At 37.3% G+C, this 20,559-nt stretch overlaps 3 protein-coding genes and 1 long non-coding RNA gene across 5 annotated transcripts; 3 read left to right on the top strand and 1 right to left on the bottom strand.

Annotated features, from left to right (window-relative positions):
* The first annotated feature begins 2,526 nt into the window (after positions 1–2,526).
* On the top strand, positions 2,527–6,996 carry LOC116293567 (uncharacterized). Its single transcript, XM_031701007.2, has 5 exons — positions 2,527–2,776; positions 3,308–3,673; positions 4,474–4,519; positions 5,550–5,840; positions 6,240–6,996. The coding sequence occupies exons 2-5, from the start codon at positions 3,320–3,322 to the stop codon at positions 6,410–6,412; spliced, it is 864 nt and encodes a 287-aa protein (XP_031556867.1). The 5' UTR covers positions 2,527–2,776; positions 3,308–3,319; the 3' UTR covers positions 6,413–6,996.
* Positions 4,709–5,147, top strand: LOC116293570 (uncharacterized). Its single transcript, XR_004196826.2, has 2 exons — positions 4,709–4,989; positions 5,083–5,147. It is a non-coding gene; the product is annotated as an uncharacterized LOC116293570 (long non-coding RNA).
* A 667-nt stretch (positions 6,997–7,663) lies between the features above and the next one.
* Positions 7,664–16,101, top strand: LOC116293565 (cholinesterase). Of its 2 annotated transcripts, XM_031701004.2 has the most exons (9): positions 7,664–8,365; positions 9,354–9,533; positions 11,454–11,611; positions 12,003–12,104; positions 12,786–12,951; positions 13,112–13,405; positions 14,001–14,188; positions 14,943–15,007; positions 15,274–15,478. In XM_031701004.2, exons 1-9 carry the CDS (start codon positions 7,788–7,790, stop codon positions 15,283–15,285), a joined length of 1,743 nt encoding a protein of 580 aa, XP_031556864.2. In that variant the 5' UTR covers positions 7,664–7,787; the 3' UTR covers positions 15,286–15,478. The 2 variants fall into 2 exon arrangements, with proteins under 2 accessions (XP_031556864.2, XP_031556863.2); XM_031701003.2 differs by lacking the exon at positions 14,943–15,007 and having other exon boundaries at positions 15,274–16,101.
* Positions 16,102–16,410: 309 nt separating this feature from the next.
* Positions 16,411–19,220, bottom strand: LOC116293568 (uncharacterized). Its single transcript, XM_031701008.2, has 5 exons — positions 19,171–19,220; positions 18,425–18,648; positions 17,413–17,588; positions 16,918–17,163; positions 16,411–16,570 (listed from the first exon to the last, which is right to left on the bottom strand). The coding sequence occupies exons 2-5, from the start codon at positions 18,643–18,645 to the stop codon at positions 16,446–16,448; spliced, it is 768 nt and encodes a 255-aa protein (XP_031556868.1). The 5' UTR covers positions 18,646–18,648; positions 19,171–19,220; the 3' UTR covers positions 16,411–16,445.
* Between the last annotated feature and the right edge of the window lie 1,339 nt (positions 19,221–20,559).

Genomic DNA, 20,559 nt, shown 5'->3' with positions numbered 1-20,559 from the left:
ATAATTACAAGATAAGTCACGCAAAATACCCAGACAAAAAAAAAAGAAAGAAAAATCATGAAAGAAAGATTTGAAAATCAAACAGAAAAACTTGAAATCGCTTACTTTCGGCGAAAAAAGTTCGATTACTATAGGAAAGCTAATCAAGAATAATGGATTGCATCTCAAAGCTGAATAAGAAGTTATTCAAATTTCTACTGAATTTTATTATCTTTAAGAGGTTTTAGGGAATCAGTTTTTGATGTCAAGACTTGGCGCTTATCAAAACACCATTATACTTGATAAACGGGGACTAACGTCAATATTTCATTATCAGTTTCGATGGATGAATTTCAATTATCATGAAGGCCATGTTTGTAACTCATTTAAAAATCTCCCATAGACACGAATTACTATGAACCTTGTCAGGACATTAAAATAATATACAATGTAACGAGTAATACACAAGTGTAAATATTAAAATACCCAGCAAAAGATTTTATAAAATAAATAATGAATAATAGAGAGCCTTTTCCAGCGTTTTTATGACCCTTTTAGTGCACGACAACAACATTGTCTAGATACCCGTACCTTAGAGAAATATGAGTACTGTAAAGTAAAATCCGAACAGAAATACAGTCGTTCTGCGCATGCGCAAGTATAAAACGTTTCACATATAACCTGCTTCCGAGATATGCTTCGCTTGTCACGCACAATATTTTTGTTTACATTTCAACTTTTATCCATTTCATTTTCTTTCATTTTCATTGTTTATACCATTATCGTCTACGTTCAACGAGAAACTTAGACTGCACTTAAAATAGAAAGAACTAGATTTTAAGTAAGCCCCGGTTTAAGTGGTTAATGCACGAGATTCCGCACGGGCCATTTGGCCAAACGTGCGTTTGGTCACGATTTGTCTTTCTCAGCCAAAATCTTTTAAAAGACTAAGAATTATGAAAGCAGGTGTACGGCTAAAGAAGATAGAATGAATTAATACCTTTTACCGTTAATTCATAAACCAGTCAGTAATGGTTTTTTTCCATTAATTCGAGGTCCACGTGTCATTCTGTCATGAATGATTGATTCCTTGTTCGATTTTCCTTTTTATTATCTTCAAATTACAAAACGATTCTACTTCACAACTTTGCCTGCAATATTGCGCGCAATGTTACGCGGTGTGTCGGCGCCTTTAAGGCTCGGCAAATTATCAAAACAAATACTAAGAATGAATGAATATCAAATGAATAGAGGGAGGTAGGAAGGGATGGATGGATGGATCCCGGATGGACGGGTGGGTGGATGGACGGATGGACGTACGGATAGATGGATCTCCGAGTCTCAGTTAATTCAAATCTTCATCTCTTCAACACCTGCCCAGTTTAAGATCTCTCTTCTCAGACTACAGTATATACAGTACAACTAACTTTGGTAATCCTATCTTGTTATAACAATTTTGACGTTAAGTTGGCTGACTACTTTGGTAAATAATAAACAGAAAATTGAAAATTCTTTATCCTGAAATTTAATGCCGATTTCAAAAATGCAAAGAAAATTGGGGTGTCCTGAGCTTGTTTTTGAGATAATCACTCCGGAATGACATGCGTTTGTACAATTTTCGAAGAAAAATTGCAAAAATCAAGCTCTGTACAAAAAAATCATAAAACCGAAACTAAGGAAGAAACATGAGTAATTTTCTCCGAACACGTAACTTACACTATATTTATAAAATACTAATAAAAGTTGTTTTAATAAACTATTGAAGACAATGAAAAACCTTTTTTTGTACAGGTTCCACGGTGTGCAAGTTATCGTAAAAACTGAGCACAAAACAAACAGAACGATTTTCTACATTTTAACTTTGAAAAATAATGGGATATTACCTGTTATTCCGAAAAATAACAAAAAAAAGTATAGAGCCCCGTGCAAAATTTGAGGGTTTTGCCGTCTTGAAGTTCAAAACGTGTATGGTTCTTCAATAAAATCGTGAAAATTATTCAGCGGTTTTTGAGGCGCGCACATCGTGGGCTCAATTCGAACGTTCAAAAGTAGTCAGCCACCTTCAGCAAGGAAACTTCAGGGATCATTTCCTTGGGTACACAAACACGCATCAAGCAAAGAAAACTAGATTTTCATTTTGGATATTAAATCAACAATATCAAATAAATAGAGAGCAAGAATCAGTGAATAAAAAATGATAAACAAACATGGTTGGTATGAACTTAAAAAGAGAAAACTTTTTGAATAAAGACATGAAAAATATAATTTTTTGTGTATTCAAGTTTAATAAAATTTTTCAAGGATAGAACTATCTGATTCGAAAAATACCCGTTTAAATTGAAACTTCATCAACTCCATCAACTCACTTCAAAGTTTGAAGATCCTGAATAAATATTTCTCGGGAGATGTCAGGATTTTTGCCGCGCTAACGACGTCACATCCATTGAAAATGTCTCATGTGCGCACTTGGATCAATACTAGCGGACAGTAAAGCACAGAAAGATGGGGCGTTGTTTACCGAACTCAATAGCGATTCAAATCTTGTTTATTCCCTCACGCCATCGGCTTCTTTCTTCATATCCTATTCGTAAATATAAGATTGATATCGGGATTCGCTTAAAAATACTTTTTAAATAGGTTTTTAGTCATTAAAGCCGAATCTATATCTATCAGTAGTCGTTTTCTCTGGCTATTTCATACAGTAATAGGATTTATTGCGAACGAACGCAGTTGCGAACGCTGATGGAAGGAGCTTGGATTTAAAAAGGGTTATTTTTCATCAGGTGATTGTACAAAGGTGAGTTATGTACTTGCTAAAGTACTCAAGTCAATAATTCTCCGCATGGTTTAGCATTTATCTTGTTAAGCAACCTATATATTCCTTTGAAATCTAGTTAGACTAAACTAGACTAAAAGGAAAATGCAAAAGAATTAATTGGCACAAATCCCATCGAAAATTTTTTTGAAGGGTTTTTTTCTTTTGTATTTTCCCGTTAGCCTCCCATTCAAGGTTATTTTATGAGGGGCCTACTTATGAAATCTTTAAAGCACAACCTTGGGCGCTAGACTAAAAGGAAAATGCAAAAGATTAATTGGCACAAATCCCATCGAAAATTTTTTTGAAGGGGTTTTTTTCTTTTGTATTTTCCCGTTTGCCTCCCATTCAAGGTTATTTCATAAGGGGCCTACTTTGAGAGGCAAGCTGGTGTTAAATCTCTACGAACTTCAACAGTAGGATGATTTCGACACATTATTAGCACAAATAATAATGGAAGTGTTGTGGATGAGTGGATAAATAAATTAACCAAGTATTTCATTCATCTTGAAGGTGTACGCAGCCATGAATGGACTCCATACTGTTCTCTACACTTTATTTGCCGTGCTTTTCTACAAAAATACAGTCGTAAATCTCTCCGCCAAAGGAAACCAAATAACTCTTGGTAATGACACATCTAAGTTCGCAGGGAAGATCGAAAACCATCAGCTACTTGTAGACATAGTAGAAAACACAACCGTTGAATCGGAATTAGACTGCATGTTAAAATGCATGCGGGAGAAAGAGTGCCTGTCTTTTGACACGAGTCTTGGAGAAAAGGTGCCATATTTATTGAAGTGTTATCTGTTGTCAAGTGATCACAACGACCATAGCAATCTTCTGGTAGCAAGACAAGGCTACGATCACTATTACTTTGAGGTAAACATGTTAATTACTGTGGTTCTTGTATGAGTGGGAAACATATTGTACTGACTACAATAAGTACACGGTACTACATGCTGACAAGGGTGCACCCCTCCCTGTACAAAATCCTGGATCCGCCCCAGAATGAAATGACTTCCCATAAGAATGGTAATCGTACGAGAGGGAAACATACGGTACAGCACATACACGGTACGACATGCCGTAACATTGAAATGGCTTCACATTGCCTTCCAGTATTTATTCAATAAAAACGCTAAGTTAAAGCTAAGATAAGGTACGGTACGGCTAAATTTGCCTTATTTGTTTACCAGTCATACGCGATTCATCATGCCTTATATGGTGTTGTTAGTAGGCTAAGCCCTAGACTACAATGCATCATGTTTTATGGAAATCCGAAAAGGCGTGTAGTGTTGACCCATTCACCTCGCCTACTTAAATTTTCAATAAGCCTGAAGCGAGATGACGTTTTACCCCCGTCTCTAGACCTTAATCCTTTTCACACTGCTTTTGTTCTTTAATTATGACTATTGTTCTTATATTCTCCAAGGAATCAAAAATTTTAATATGAAAGAATTTTAAAAACTATTATGGTCTAGAGTCGGGGGTAAAACGTCATCTCGCTTCAGGCTTATTAAGAGAATGTGCGACTGTAGATTCTGGTTCCTAAGATTTTATTTCCTTAGATTTTAAGGCTTAATAAAACGCATGTTTCGCACGAGAAAAATAGCTGCTGGCTTGTTTTGCTTCTTCCTTACTGATTATATTTTACTTTTTTCGTCTTTTTCTCTGTTTAGAATGAAAATTATTTGCCTGCTTTTTTTGCGAATCAAGGGAAATCAGGTGAGTTTAATCGGGTACTGAGAACCCCGGGCTAAGAAGACTTCGAAGCTCGCCCAACCAACCAACCTCACAATGCTGTAGTAGCATTATAACTATTTCTATATATTCTATATTTATTTCATGATTTATCTTGTGTAAATGATATAAGCCATTTTGAGGTTGAGGTAAAACTGGGTCGAGTTAGTATTGCAGTGCATTGTGGGGCTGTTTTAGGGCACGAAATAGACACCATCTTGGTGTTGAGAATAGTTAACTTTTACATACATTTATTCGTTTTGTTTGTTTCTTACGATTTCCTTGACCCCATGATTTACCAGAAATTAATGATTAAACATAGCAATGAAACTTGATCTAGCCTTATGCAATAAAAGACACTCGCTTAATTCTTAATGAAACGACATGCACGTGCTTACGAGCCAACGATAATTTTGCCATGAAGACTAACTTAGATGCGTGATTCGCCACCAGATGTAAGTACAATAAATTCTAAACATATATACTGTTTAAGTGTAAATATTTCCCCAAAAATGTAGGCTAATTTAGGAATTATTGTTACATTTTAGCGAACCTTGTACTAGCTTGAACCAGTTTGAACTTGATCCACGAATTAAACTTGAAACAGATACGAGTGAACATTTGTCAACTAGCTCTAACAAGCGTATCGTATGGTGGTAAAATAGACATTCCCCCGATATCTCTAACACTTGGAAATATGTTCCCTAAAACAACCCCACAATACACTGCAATATCAACTCGACTCAGTTTTTTCCTCAACCTCGGAATGCCTAATATTCAACATTTGTACAAGATAAATCATGAAATAGTTATAGAAAATAATGCAATAACCAAACAACTATATCTTTTTTGTATTTAACTTTTCTCTGATGTCGTGTCGAGGCTCAGTGAAAGATTGGATCAATCTTTAAATTTTTATTTCTCGCTTTAATAAGCAAAGTAGAAAAAAAATACGAAATTATAAACATCAATTTAAGACGTTTCCATGTATATGTCTCTTGTCAAACTATAACAGATGAAATGTCAAATGGCGTATCTCGTTGTGTAATAACAACAAGTGATCCTTCAAACCACATTCATGACAATAACTGGACAGTAGTCACTTCTGGAGGAGTTGATGGTGCAAATGTCGAACTACGAGGCACAGCCCCAACAGATAGTCATGATCAGTTTATCGTGCACACCCCAGGACTAGACCCAAGTACTGGTAACGTATCGTTCGAACTGGATGGACATCCCAGACATTATGTTGTTGCAGTAAACGACTACCTCATAATTAAGGCGTACGAAGATACCGCAGAGTTCAGTAAGTTATTATTATTAGTTGGCTTAAGACAAAAAAATAATATTGGCAGATATTAAAGTTGTCTTTAAACAATTGCTTCAAGTCGAGGCATGTGGCTTTTCAGGACGACGGTTTTGCATGCTACATAGTGATGTGAATCAATGTATTGTTAAAGTTGTGCATTCTTTACTTTACATGGTATTCGTGAATATTTTGACGCCGAAATGAGGCAAAGTCTGAACAAATGAATCTGTAATCAAGGAACACACCGGTATTGTACGAATTCGAAAATGATCCCCTCTTCCTCCTGAACAAATGAAAATGAAAAAGTAAACGAATCCTTGCTTAGTATATTTCAAATTAACAATTGAATCCACACCCTAAAGTACATTATACATGTTAGTAATTCTTTGTTTTCAGAAACGAAAGCGACGTTCACCCGTCACGTCATTCCGAGCAAACCTGGGTACGAGACATTCATGTTCCAGGGATTAACAGTGTACAACAATCCTGGTTCAAGTCCAGAACTACAGTACAAGAAGGAAATCTTACCTATAGTGGGTGACATTTATTGGTTTAAAATTGTAAACTAATGTCCAGTTATTTTTTGCTTCGCTGAAGTAAAGTAGTGGCATTTCGCAGCAGCACTGAGTGCAGAAAAATGTAGTGTTTTTGCATTTCCAAATATTTCATTTTTGAAAGGGAAAACTTCTATGGGTTTTGTCATGCTCAACGTGACTGCCGTGTAGCCATAGTTAGTAGTCTACGCGGAATTATGGTGAAACACAGAAAACAGACTAGGACCTGATAGTCTCGCCACAGTCGTTCGTAGTGTCGTCACGCAACGCCACTAAGAACTAAGAACAGCTTCGGGGAATAGAAGACTAGGTCCATGAATAAAGAGAAAATAATGCAGTTTAATTTTCGTCCAACTATTTCATTCATTTAAAATAATTAGGAAATATTTAAGGCCAATGTATATAGAAAATAGTAGGAGTGGCGTTAAAAAATACTTGATGTGAAATCACTGAATATGAAAATAACGATTAAAGATATATGAAGATATCATATTTCCAAGAAACTATATATCATGTGCCATCAATGCACGGCAGAAATGACTTCACGGTCATCATTACCAAACAAAGTTAAAAAAATGAAAGTATGAAATAATAAAAAAGAAATGATCATACCTGTTCTATAATTGTCTCGTACGCGTAGCCAAATTTTGACGTTGCCTCCTTTCGAGGAAAAGGAGGCTAGCTTCCAAAAACACTCTTCGTTGTTCCATATATAATCAGTACTGCATAGCAAATGACAATAGTTGATCCAGGGCATGGATTTCATGATTACATGATCTGGAGGACTGAGTTGAAGGTGCAAATGTTGAACTACGAGGCCTAGCAATTAGTCGGTTTATCCTGCGTACCCCATCCTCGAAAACCCAGGGGTCAAATTCTGTCGCTCGTTTCTCGGCATACCCCAGGGCAAGACCAAAGTATTGGTAACTGATATAGTTCAAACTGGTTGGACATTTTAGCCATTAAGCCATCCCACGATCGACCAATTAATAAATGCAAAGTGTGGTCACTACGGCTAGGTTTTCTTAAAGTAAACGTGACAGCCATGACGTGGTCATCCGAGCCACGAGAAGGTCTAACTATTTGTAGCTGTAATTACAATGGCAGCACTTTCTCCTTAGTTATTTTAGGTCCCCGAGTGGTGTTCCCGACGGGACTCGAACCACGACCTCCCGCACGAAAGTCCCATATGAACGGAGTAGCGCCATGAAATTACGTCATGAAATTACATCATGAAATAATGGCGTGACGAGGTAAAAAATTTTTGCGTGACAATACTGGTAGCTAAATGTAGCAGCTTGCATCACTAAGCATTTGTTTGCTTTTATAGCTTTTCTAGTTCTAGCCTTTCTATCCCGTAGTAAAATCAAGATACTTTTTAGAAGGAGAGATGAGTATCTTTAACCTTGTAAAGTGTCTTGTAGTCTTCGTAAGTGTTACCCTTGCACAAGAAGTCAACTTCACTAAAGTGGTTACAACTGAATATGGTCCTGTGCGAGGGAAAATAACCTTACTTCAAAACGGCATGGAAGCAAGCAGCTACCTCGCATTTCCCTTCGCTCAAGCAAAACGATTCGAGCGACCTACATCACCAAAGACATGGACAACACCGATCAATGCCACAGAACACGGCAACATGTGCCCCCAGTTTCTCATCCCTGGTCTTCCTCCTACAATGAAGCCGGATGAAGACTGCCTTACTATTAGTGTATATGCACCAGCATCAGCGAACGAGAACTCGAATCTTCCCGTCCTTCACTGGATACACGGAGGAGGTTACATGTTCGGATTTTCAGCCATGTACGATGGTAGTGTATTAGCAACTGAGAGAAACGTGATTGTCGTTGCATCTCAGTATCGTGTGGGATCATTTGCATGGCTTAGTACCGGTACTAAAGATCTATCAGGAAACCTTGGGATGTTTGATATGGTGGAGGCATTACAATGGACCAAAAGAAACATTAAAAGGTGGGTTAGAAACTCAATTTGTTGGACGAGCCTCTCTATTAAACCACTGCAAATGTGAATAATTTTATAGGGAAAGGCCATCCTGCCAGGTTATATTGTTTATAAGATGCAAATTTCGAAGAACACAACTGGATACCAAAATGAAATTATTTTCAAATTTTCTATAACGAACTTTCGTGTAGAAATGGATATTTAACTTTTCCATCAAGCAAAAACATGCCATATCAGCTCGAGGCATTTACTTTACTCATGCCAGTTGACTGTTTATGCTTTACTCTTATCCTTATTTACCATATGGTGCTCAAGCCAATTGCTATCAAATTATGACGGAAGTTTTGGTTGATGCATGCTTTTGTCTTTGATCAGATATAATGATGGATTTTTATTAACAAAAGCAGCTCAGTTATTATTTTATCAAAACTTTTATAATCTATCAATAAACATTACACACACCTAACACTTATAAGTAAACATAACATCAAGGTTTTTTTGCGTGTATTCATAAAATGTCAAAAATAAATTAGATTTTTATCCTTAGTTAAAGGGCAAAACTCACCATTACCACTCTTTTCACTGCTATGTGCTGATTGAAACAACTGTAACAGGGAAATAGGGCAATACACTGCTGTCAATCGGAGAATATAAAAGTACGGACCAATTTATTTGATTGGCGGCAGTGTATTGACCTATTTCCCTGTGGCGACTGTTTTCTCAATCAGTGTGTAGCAATGAAAAGAGTGGTTAATATTTTAGAACTAGCATTAGATTATTTTTTGACCTTTTGTGGAAATTTAAGGAAGGTCTCCCCAGCCCTCTGGAATTTCCGATTTTCTCCATATAAACCTTCTAATTTTGTTTTTCCTCTAACCCCCAACCCCTGGGAATTTCCAATTTCCTCCATGGTGTGGTGTGGTATGGATATTTTCTGGAACAACACATTAATGATATGCAGACATAACACATTACTTACATAACATTTTCGTTTCAGTTTTGGTGGCAATCCTGACCAAGTCACACTCATTGGCCAATCAGCAGGTGGTATTGCTGTGTCAACTTTAATGCTGTCTCCCTTGACTGAAGGTCTCTTCAAGAATGTGATTATCATGAGTGGGTATGCCAACATGATCCTAGCAGTGCAGAAACCAGAGGAGGCATTACAAGTTGCCAGGTATTGTATTCAATGTTGATAATGATAATAATTTATTATTATTAATTATTTCATTAATTATTTTATCATAATAGGCTAAGTTCAAGGTATAAAAATTCTAGCACAATACCAAGGCTCTCTTAAATAAAATGTTCAAAATTGCATAAAGATATAGTGCTGTAGATTATAATGTTGTTGAGTGGTGAACTAGCTAGCATTTCTACCAAAATTAATTACCAAAAGGTAGGAACATACATTATTTTATTCCAACCAATAAATGTATATTTGGTGATCCACATGTTTCTACCATACTACTAATGCCTTGCAGTCAAGTCTGAATTTTAAGATATTAACATGGCCTATCATACAACCAGCAAAGTGATAGCCCAAGATATCTAGACTAATGGTTTCTGTCATACCAACTCACTCATGAGAATGTTGGAAATTGAATCAATGGAAGCAAGAAATCAAGAGGTCTTCTTATACATTTTACCTGGTTCTCTGGATGATTCAATTATGAAAATTTGCATTAATAACAAAATATAAAACTATGAAAAACTACTAACAGGGGCAGATCCAGGAATCTGAAAAGATGGGTGCCTGAAAAATTGGGTAATAGGCAAATGTCACCAATGAACATCAAATGAAACCCCAGAAGTCCCAAAAACATTTCTAAAAATATAATTTCCAGGAATAATATTTCCTGCATTCTTGGATATTTTGGACAAAATGGCAAAAAAAGGAATTCCAAAGCAAAGGGAGCATTGTTCCTGCTATGCATGTCTATGCGCTTCCGGTTCTAAAAAGGGCGCGAAAATCCTTCCGCGCGTGTCGTAATTACCATATTCAAATTGGCGGGAAACTATTCAAACATGGACGTCTCGAAGTGTAACTGCTTGGTAAGCAAATATTTCTTTCTTATTTAGCTCGAGGTTCCACTTTCCAATACTTTTTAATGGAAAAATGACTAGGCTTCGAAATACTTACTTCACAGACGAAATAGCCATTCGCCATTTTTTCGAAGCTTTTCTGTTCAAATTGCAGGAGAACGTCCATGTGGTATAAGAATTTCTAGTTCTTCGACGAGCTGAAGCTTGGTCGTCTCGATTCTAGCCGATGGTACGCCTTTGTTCTTCAAAAAACTTCCAGAAAACTTGTCCCGAATGATGTATAATTCCTATCTAACTTGTGTAGTATCACAAAATGGCTAGCTTTTAGAATTATTGAGTAAAATATCTCAAGAAACAGGTTCTTTAATTTTAACTTGCACTGGATATCGGTTCCTCGAAAGATATCGGCTTGGAAGCCTCGTTATCGATCCCGACCCGCTTCCGACATTCTAACGTCAGAGATTCGATCGATGGGGCGATGTCTCCACCTTTTCTTCGATTAAATTGTGATATCTATTTTAGTTATTTGTTGTCCGGCTTGACAACTTGATTTTATTAAATTTTTGAAGCAAAAATTAGAAATAATGCTTAGTTTAGAAATCATCTTTTCATATGTTAAAGTCATGATAACTTAGATGCTCTAATTTGATAGAAAAGGGCAAACATAAGATTCTTGTCTGGTAAAACGTAAACATAAAATATTTTGAATTCAATTTATATCTCGCAGCTTTCTGTTGAAAGAAAGCGTGTGACGGTATATTTGTTGGAGTATGTGGGGGTGGCATCAGAGATTTTAGATTTTAGACATATTACATTGAAAGTGGGAGCACGGGTGAACTTCTAGGGGAGGGGTTCAAGGGGTGAGCCCCTCCCCACCCATAGAAGAGCTGAGCTTTGGTATTTGAGTTTGTGCGGAATGCCCTGATCATAAATGGTGCATCCCCCTAAAACAAAACCTGGATCCAACCCCTTGGGAGTCTCCCTTATCTCATTGCAAGGCCTATATTCACATTTGCTCTTTATTAACCCATAGCTATTACATTTCCTTTAGAGAGTTTGGCGAACACTTAGGATGCACAGACATGCCAAGCCTCAAGGAGTGCGCCAAACAGAAGACAATGGAAGATATCATTCAAGCTCAGTCTAAGGTGGTGCCTAAAGAATTCTACGCTCGGTTTTCCCCTGTGGTAGACGGGGAGTTTTTACTTGGTAAGATCTAGAGTAAGCATACCAGGACGAAGGACAACTCTGTTAGGCCGCCTGTGGTAGTCGCCCAAGGAAAACCGAACGTACACTAGTCCGTTTTATCTTTGTGTCCAAAAATTATAAATTATGGCGATTTTGATCTTGAGTCGCCAATACGGGTTTATATTGGTGGCTCTCTACCAAACAATGCAGTAGTTGCGCAAAATGCTTCTTCTTCAGACAAATGATTCGAGTTGGATGAATATTTTATTAGTGAAACGCGCTTCAAAGAATTTTTTTATTTTCTTGTCATGCATAAGCTTTTTTTTTTTTTTCGTTTTTTTCCTTTTGTCCATCTGAATCATTTCTTTACATCTCACTGCGAAAAAAAAACCACAATCTTTTTCTTACCCAGATCTACCAACTAATCTCATTGCTGAGGGGAAATTTAGAAAGACAAATGTGATGGTTTGTTTTACCGATGACGATGGCGGCACGCTGATGGGAACTGCCCCAGGTAACGTCTCCGTTAAATGAAAAAAATACTCACTTGAAAAAATTTCACTGCGCGAGATTCATTGGGGTATATGCGCAGTTCTTCCATCTCTGCAACGGTTACGTGCAAATATTGGAGAACCGTGGTTCATTACAAATGCCTCAAAATTGAACCGCAACTACTGCAATTGATCGTGTCATACGACCATCAACTGACGTTGCTGGCAATGGCGTGATGTTCTTAGCCAATGGGATATAATTATAGATGTGTACCGCTGGTCAGCGAATTGACAGAGTAATATATGCGCTCCATAACTTATGGTTTTATGCAAGTCGATACTTTCATGTAAAGTTCCGCGTAACAACTGCTTCAGGTCGTTTGAGTAGGATATATTAGCCTAGATTGTTGAGTTGTTAGCCGAACATGCCAATCCGTAACGATAACAATAGTCTTAATAATTGAAACACATTTTAAGGTTCCTGATGAAGTTCTTAGACATGACTCGCTGAACTAGATCTCTCGCGTCCATTCGCCCATGCGCATTCGGCGCATAGAATTATGAATTCTAGCTCTAGCGTATGCTAAGCTAACCAATAAAAGCGCGCGTTACTGATATTTTAGGTAAATACTGAAGTTAATAACGCGCGCTTTCATTGGGTATATAGTTTAGCATAATGATGATCCTGTATTTGTTTTTTTCAGGATTGTTTAACGGTTTGAAGACAGATGATGGTTTAACACGAGAGGAGTTTCTAAACTACACCCAACGAACCTTCTTTGTGAGGGACCAGAATCCTGAGATAGTAGCAGCAATAGTTCAAGAATATACAGATTGGACTGATGTTGATAACATCAATAAGACTAGAAGGTAATATTTGGCTTATTTCCGCTTGACATAAACGCAGTTCTGCGAATTTTATCTATTCTGATTGGTTAAATTTTTCTCTCACATCAGCTGGCGGTCTTTATAATTTACAATATTATGTTCATCAAATCATCGTATTTTGTTATCGGTTATTTCCCCGTAGGAGTGTGTTCGAACTAACCACAGACATGGGATTCAGGGTACCTGGTTTAGTGGCCTCCCAAGCATTTGCCAAGAAAAACATAAACACCTTCGTCTACCAGTTTGATTACAAGGTGCCAAAGATGTTTGACGGTACAGCAAGACCAGAATGGATGGGAGCTTACCATGGTGCTGATCTGTTCTATCTTTTTGGACCCTCCAGCTGGTTCACTCAAATTGTCTCTACGTTTGGCAATGAAAGCGATCAGTTTGGAAGAACATACAGAGAGTTTATTGGGAATTTTGCAGCCACTGGGTAAGTTAAGATTGAGTGTCATTTTGTTAACATAAAGTAATTAGGTCAAGTACCTTTGAGCATACCCCTTGCATGTGACGTCAAAGGAGCTCAATTTGGAGGACAAAACAAAAGAATTTCAAACTCCTGAGAATTGTAAACCCATCGTTTTGTTCTCCAAATTGAGTTACATTTCGACGTGTTTCCGACTTTGAGGAGGGATGAAAAACGGAGAACCCGGAGAAATCAATAAACAACTTTACTCACATACGACACCGGGCCCCCGGGAAACGGACAGCGTGGCATTGGTGAGAGGTGACGCATTTAATTTACGGCGCACACCATTAGTGCTTTCCCAAATTTAGAAAAGAATTATTAGAAAGAATACTATTGAAATCACGTGCCTCAGCTTATATGAACATTGCGCACGAGGCAGGAAGTGACGTCAAGTGATCAAGCAATTGTGCTGTTAAAAAGTAATCTTAAATTACGTCATGTAGCTGCCGTCTTGGAAGAATGCTTTGATTTAAAAAACTAATTATTGGATAAAAAATCCGTGTTTTTGGACATAGAGATATGATCAACTGATTCTAAGTATTTTTGACTTTCTTCATAGCGATCCAAACCCTTCAAATTCCAACCAATGGCCTAAGTTTACGACTAACGATCAGAAGGTTCTGCTGTTGCATCCAAATCCAACCGTCACGGAAAAACTTGTGGCAGATAAAGTCGCTTTTTGGAATGAGTTTATTCCAAAACTACAAAGAAAAACACCTTCAGTGGAGAAACCAAACGACGATCAGGGTTTGTTTTAATTCAGTTAATATAAGTGATCATTTGGGCTACCTGTATACATCTGGCATCTCACAGGGAGCCCGCCATCTTGTGTGTATATAATGTTATCGTTAGAAACGTTGCCTAAAAACGAGTAACTTGAAGAATGAAAGAATTCAAGGCATGGAGTTGTGATAATGACTATGATGGCGCCAAATACGCCACCGGAAATACTTCACTCGTGAAACCTCCCATAAACTAATGTGTTGGCCGCGTATCTTCATACGCAGTCTCCTTCGCGTCCGTCATTAGGTTCCGTCCTTCATGGGTCCTCTACACTAGAAGGCCCGTAAGGATCTGGGACCGAACCTAAAACAAAGACTACCACGCACACTCCTTACTAACATTCGAATGTTCTATATATTCCAAAAACACGACTCTCAAATTGCATGTTGATTTTTGCGGAGGGAGGAGACCCGGAGAAATACCCTACCAGGACTCGAACGTGGGCCCCTTTCCACTCTTGAATTAGTGAGAGGACGACACCTTACAAGCTTAGACCACCGATGTGATACCATAAGCATTAATATTGTGTTAACCACTTCTGGGTGGACGGCTTAATGTCAGGTTTTGCGACCCAATTGATAAGAAAGCCGAGATCAAATAGGAATTTAGAAGTTGATTTTTGTTGAGGGAGGAAAAACCGGAGAACTACCCGGAAATAAACCCTCGAAGCACAGGAGAGAACCAACAAACTACTCTACTCTAATCACTATTCCAACAGGTTGCTCCAAGGTAGCCATCATTGTCATGACTGTCATCAGTGGCGTATTATTCACAATCCTCCTGGTACTTGATTTTTATTCGATAATATTAATCTAATAAGTAAATCTTCCCGTTGTCTTACGAGAGTAACACATATTAATATAAAGCTTACTGGGGTCTATCACGAATACTGCGCTCTGATTGGCTGAGCTACTAGTGGTATATTAGTGATAGACCATGCACTAGTAGCGAAAAGTGACGGCTTTAAAACTGAAAAAAAAAAAAATTTATTTATTTCAGTCTCTCCGTAATTAGTTTAATGTCCTAACATTGTTTTTATTTTATTTTAGACAAAATGGTGAAGACCCTCACAGCTCTGACAGTAGTGTTTGCTGTTCTGTTCATTTTAATGCTGATTGTAGTCATTGCTTTTTATATGAAGAACAAGAGAAGTGAAACCAAATTTCTCACCTATCAGAAGAGTTATTGAGTTTGTAAACTAAGGTCAAACGTCGAACTTCGACACGAGCCGAACATAATGACTAAAAAAGACGATTGCCTGGCTTATTCATTGTTTTTACTCGCCTTCATGTGGAGAGTCCGACGTTAAACCGTACTCTAAGATACCGAGCTTTTTTTACAGTGCACTCAGAAAAAATTTTTAATGTCACAAAGCTGGCGCTGATTTCAAAGTAAAGGCCCGTTTGAACAGGCGATGTTTTCGGCCATTTTCAGCGCGATTTGCACTGAGATTCTTGCGATTGACGTGCGGTCATAAATCGCTCATGTAAACTACCGGCGACTTTGAGGCGATTTGATAAATTCACGTCGCCACTATTTTAAACATGATTGTTCGAATTTAGTGCGATTTTTCGAAAAAATCGCCTGCCCAAAATATTGCTAAACCAAGTTGTTTTTTAGGCTTGTTTTGAATAAGGGTAACTCCTAATGTACTCCTACGCTCTCTTTTTAACCTGAAATACAAAAAAATTAACTAAAAGAAACTCATTTTTAATTCTTGATCTTACTAATGTTTAATTTCTCAGGATTAGCCTGTCTATATGAGGATGTATAATTATGGTATTTGCCCTAAGAGGGGCAAAGTGTACGCTTAATTTCTTGTTAATAGATTTTTATGATTTATGTTTCGAAAGATTTAATACAGGACTGAATCAATATACCGTTTTGAATTGATATTTTTTAGTTTTCGCGAGGCAGGTACAGGACGTAGATATACGAGGGAAAGTATAACTTATTTTATTATTTCTGTTTATTACTTAAATTTGTACTGTACTTTACTACTACTATACTAAATTTGTTTCTTATCGCATATTTAATTTGTTGCAGTTTAAGCAACCTTTTTTTTCTCTTTCGTCTACCGTTCTAATTTTATGAAATACTGGAATCAGGAACATCAAAGTGGGCTGGGTTCTAGGAGCAAAATTTTCCCTTCCCTCTCCTCCCACAAACAAATTCTAACTAATATCAACATTTTAAATAAGTGTATTTAGGGGTCAACTATTTATTTGTCGTTTGGGCATGGTACGCTATGAACTCCACATTTGGGCTTCTTGCAAACGCTGAATTTATGGTTGTCACAGCAGTGTGGAGTAGAAGGACGGTTGTTGATGAGCCACGGAGGACAGCCTGTAAATAGAGGAGGAATCGAAGTGAGTGAGATTAAAGCACTAAAGCTTGAAATTTGAAATATTGACTCGTTCGATAATGAAAAGAAAGACAAATTAAGAGATCAAAGATATGAGAGAAGGAGGATGGGAAGGCGATTGAAAAGGAGGAGAGGGGAGATTCAAGAGGTGGAAAAGAAAATCAAGGTGGAGAAGGAGAAGGCGATGAAGAAGGAAGGGGAAGAGATAGAGGAGGAGATTAAGTCGTAGAAGAAGAAGAAGAAGAAGAAGGAAAAAGAGAAGGAGTAAAATGAGGAAGAAGAGAAGAAGTAGGATAAGGAAAGGAAAGAAAAATAAAGCGATTCTTACATGATTTGGTATTTTTCACGCACAACCCGAGACACGAGTTGTAGTAGAATCTAGGACCATATAAGGCCGCACAATTGATTCCAGTTGACTGACAGCACAATTCAAATGGTAAGTTGTTAAACTCCCAGATGTTTTCTTGACTGTTGGGGTAACCAAACTGACTGAAACAGCCTACAGAGCGTTGCTTTCTTGAGTCATAGCGCCCCCCAATCTTTTGACATAACAATTCTTTCTTCTCCAACCAAGCTGTAAAAGAAGAATTGAAATGAAAGACTGTGTTTGCTTGCAACGTTTTTTTAAAAAAAATCATGAATTATTTTCTTTCATCTCTGTGTCTTTTAAATTTAATTCTATCCTCGTATTTTTTCATTCCAATCATTCATCAATCCGTCCGTCCGTCCGTCCGTTAGTCTGTCCGTTGGTCTGTGTCCAATCTAGCACGCTACACTAACTCGCCTGTGGTGTTTTCGTATTACAAACACGAAGTATACTTACGTGCACATTTCGTGGAACATTCGTGCTTACATGCCTCTCGTCTCGGATACAGACCAATCTCGCCAAAGTCCACATATTTGTATTTAATGTAATATCGCCATCCAATCCAACAGTGGCATTTAAAAACCGGTTCGCTCCTCTTGGAACGACTTTGATAACTGCTGTCATTTAGACCTCTAAACCAAAACACAGCATTTATATTATGGTATATATTTTTTGTTCGCCCCATTCCCCACAACAGAACTCTTTAATTATGTCTGTAAGGAGAAATTAGTAAATTAATATAAGGGTGTTTCAGGCATTGAGGTTGATATTTTGAAAAAGAGGCTCGGCCTAGTTATGTCCGCTGCGTTTCGCAGAACAGTAGGGACTTTAAGATTCGCAAAATCTGCGACGACGACGTCTACCGGAAGTGTAAATTATTGCACTTTGGATTTCGAGTCCGTTTAAAATCTGTCTTCCCTGTGGATGAGTTGACTTTGATGACAATGTTTTGAATGAAATCTACAATGAACAGAACCCCAAAGAGAAATTATTTACACTTCCGGTTAACGTCGCCGTCGTAGATTTTGCAAATCTTAAAGTCCCTAGTTGCTAGATTAACTCGCAGTAGACCTTTCCCGGCTCCAAGTCGAGGATAGACTTGATAAAGTCAAGAGAGCATAAATAAGAGAGGGAAACTTCTTAATAAAGCGCGCGCCATGTAAGTTCCCGGTTGAGCTATTTTTAGTAACCGGATGCAGTTTGAATTTCGCCTTACCCTACTCCCGTGCGTCATCAACTTGCGCGAGTGCGCTCTTTCCCTTTCGTTTTTAGTGATCGTATCAAATCTTAAATAAAATCAAAGAAAAATAGAATCACTCAGCGCGCCTAGAAACTGTTTTTCTTCTTGGTGCTTACTAACAAAAATTAAGAGGATTTCCCGACACTACTTCGCTCTGCACCAGGGGAAAAAATGCTGACAAAATGCTTGAACCAGAGTAACTATGTTTATAAATATTGATTGACTTACATTTCTGGTGCATTTTCTTCTGATGGAAGTTCAGGTAATTCCAATTCAACTGCTCCACTTTCGTCACCACTTAAATCTTCCTCGGAGTTTGTTTGAAGAATAGTATTGGTTCCAGAACTTCCCTCGTCTTCTTCTCTGGATGCGTTAGCTTGAGCCATGTGGGACCCAAGAAACGAAACAGAAGCCAAAAGAAGTACAAGTCTTAAATTGACCATCTTCATTCTCTGGAAATCAGTGTTATGAACATATTCATGAATACGAATCGAAACATTTACATTATCACGTGTCGGCAGCCATGTTAAATGGCAGAACGATAGATTCCTTTTAAAATGGGTATTGATTTTTTTTCTCATGAAAAAGGGATTATATTGTTCCTGCCATCTAACATGGCTGCCGTCACGTGGCGTTTCTAATTGACTGTAAATTCTATCTTATTATCTTAAGCCCCCACACAAATGCACAGATTAACAGTCTGTGGTATAATAAACATGGGAACCTACAGCTATAGCTGAATTCGACTGGCTCCCTAACTTGGAATAATCAATGCAATACGTCTTATTTCGGGATAAATTGAAACAAAATGCAGTCGTAAATTTACATTTTGCTTGCTTCGTCATCGTCTATAAAGTTCTACAAAGTTTATAACGGATTTCATTACTTTTTCCGTTTCACAGATACTATCTAAGAGCTCTATCAGAAAGACAATGTAATAGTTTTTCAGCCTAACTTAAAAATCGTTAAATTACCTTAAAAACTTGAGAGTCTTGGTGAGAGCAAAAGGTCGCAACTTTCAAGGACAACTAAAAAGGGAGCCGCTTTGAATGTTATAATAGTTTTCTTTATAAAAAAAAATTCTTAATACACTTAGCTTGTTATATCAATAAACGCCGTTTGATTGGTCAAGAATAGCACCAGTGACATCTTCAACGATTTATGATTCCATCGAGTTCACATTTTAGTTTGTGTCCTGCCACGTGAATCCACATTTCAGTTGGTCAATGCCGCAGCGCATTGTGGGTCAAAACGTACGTTCCGCACGGTTATTTCTATTCTCAATCGTGAAGACAAATATTTTCTCCAAATAAACCAAAGAAATGGCTTTTGAATTTACTTGGTAAACCCTTCTTGGCTGATATTCATTCTTATTCTTGAGTAAATGTTGCTTTAATTGAATCAAAGGTTCAAGGATAGAACATCTTTTGATCATAGAATAAAATGGCCTCTGATTCAGTGGCTAATGATTTTCAAGAAGCAAGAATTTTTTTAAAACACTCTATTTGTACACAGGTTTTGAGAACTGTTAAGTACGGATAAATAAATGATAATGATGAAATGTATTCGCTTATCTTGCCAACACCACCGACTACGTTGGTCGAGAGGCATATCGGATGACATGAACGACGCTTCATTAAGCCGAATTTTTTACGTAATTGTTTTTTTCAAACACGGTCGTCTAAACGTCATTCGTTTTGACTTTGAATTTGTCTCGAGTTTTAAAATTATTAGGAAAGTTTATTTATTATAGTATCCAGCAGAATTCTTGGGATAAATATGACGTCATAGCCGCCATATTGGTTTTTGAAATTTAATTTTATTGGTGTAGTTTTTTTAGATTGTTTGTGCTAACCAACTTAATCATTAAATAATAACAAATAAATAATGGATTAACAGTGGATTCCACAGAATGGCTCTTCTTCCACTGGATTCCAATTGGAGTTGATTTAAAAATCTCGATCATATATTCGATAAGATCTTGAATTGATTGTTTAATAGACTGCGCAATATTAAGTTATAAATATTATTAAACATTATTATTATTGATTTTTGCGGAGGAAGAAAAACCAAAGAACCCGGAAAACCCTCGAAGCACAGGAGAGAACCGACAATGATAGAAGATAAATATCAGGAGAGAACCAAATTTATTTTACCATTTGAGATTGATTGCAGTTAACGGTCACGTGTCTGTACTGGAGAGCAAAACTTTTGTTTTTATTTTAAATTAGTGATTTCTTTTTAGCTACTTGTAATTTTTTCCGAGTCTTTCAATTTGCAGCTGCATAAGTAGCTTCATATACTGCGAGGATCAGCTCAATTTGATACTTGTAAAGAACTTTTAAATGATGTGTAAGCAGTGT

The sequence above is a fragment of the Actinia tenebrosa genome, unplaced genomic scaffold (assembly GCF_029948245.1).
Source record: "Actinia tenebrosa isolate PJP-AT-01 unplaced genomic scaffold, QUT_ActTen_1.0 PGA_scaffold1__47_contigs__length_23844297, whole genome shotgun sequence".
Classification (NCBI taxonomy): Eukaryota; Metazoa; Cnidaria; class Anthozoa; order Actiniaria; family Actiniidae; genus Actinia; species Actinia tenebrosa.
This window is presented reverse-complemented; position numbering and strand designations above follow the sequence as displayed.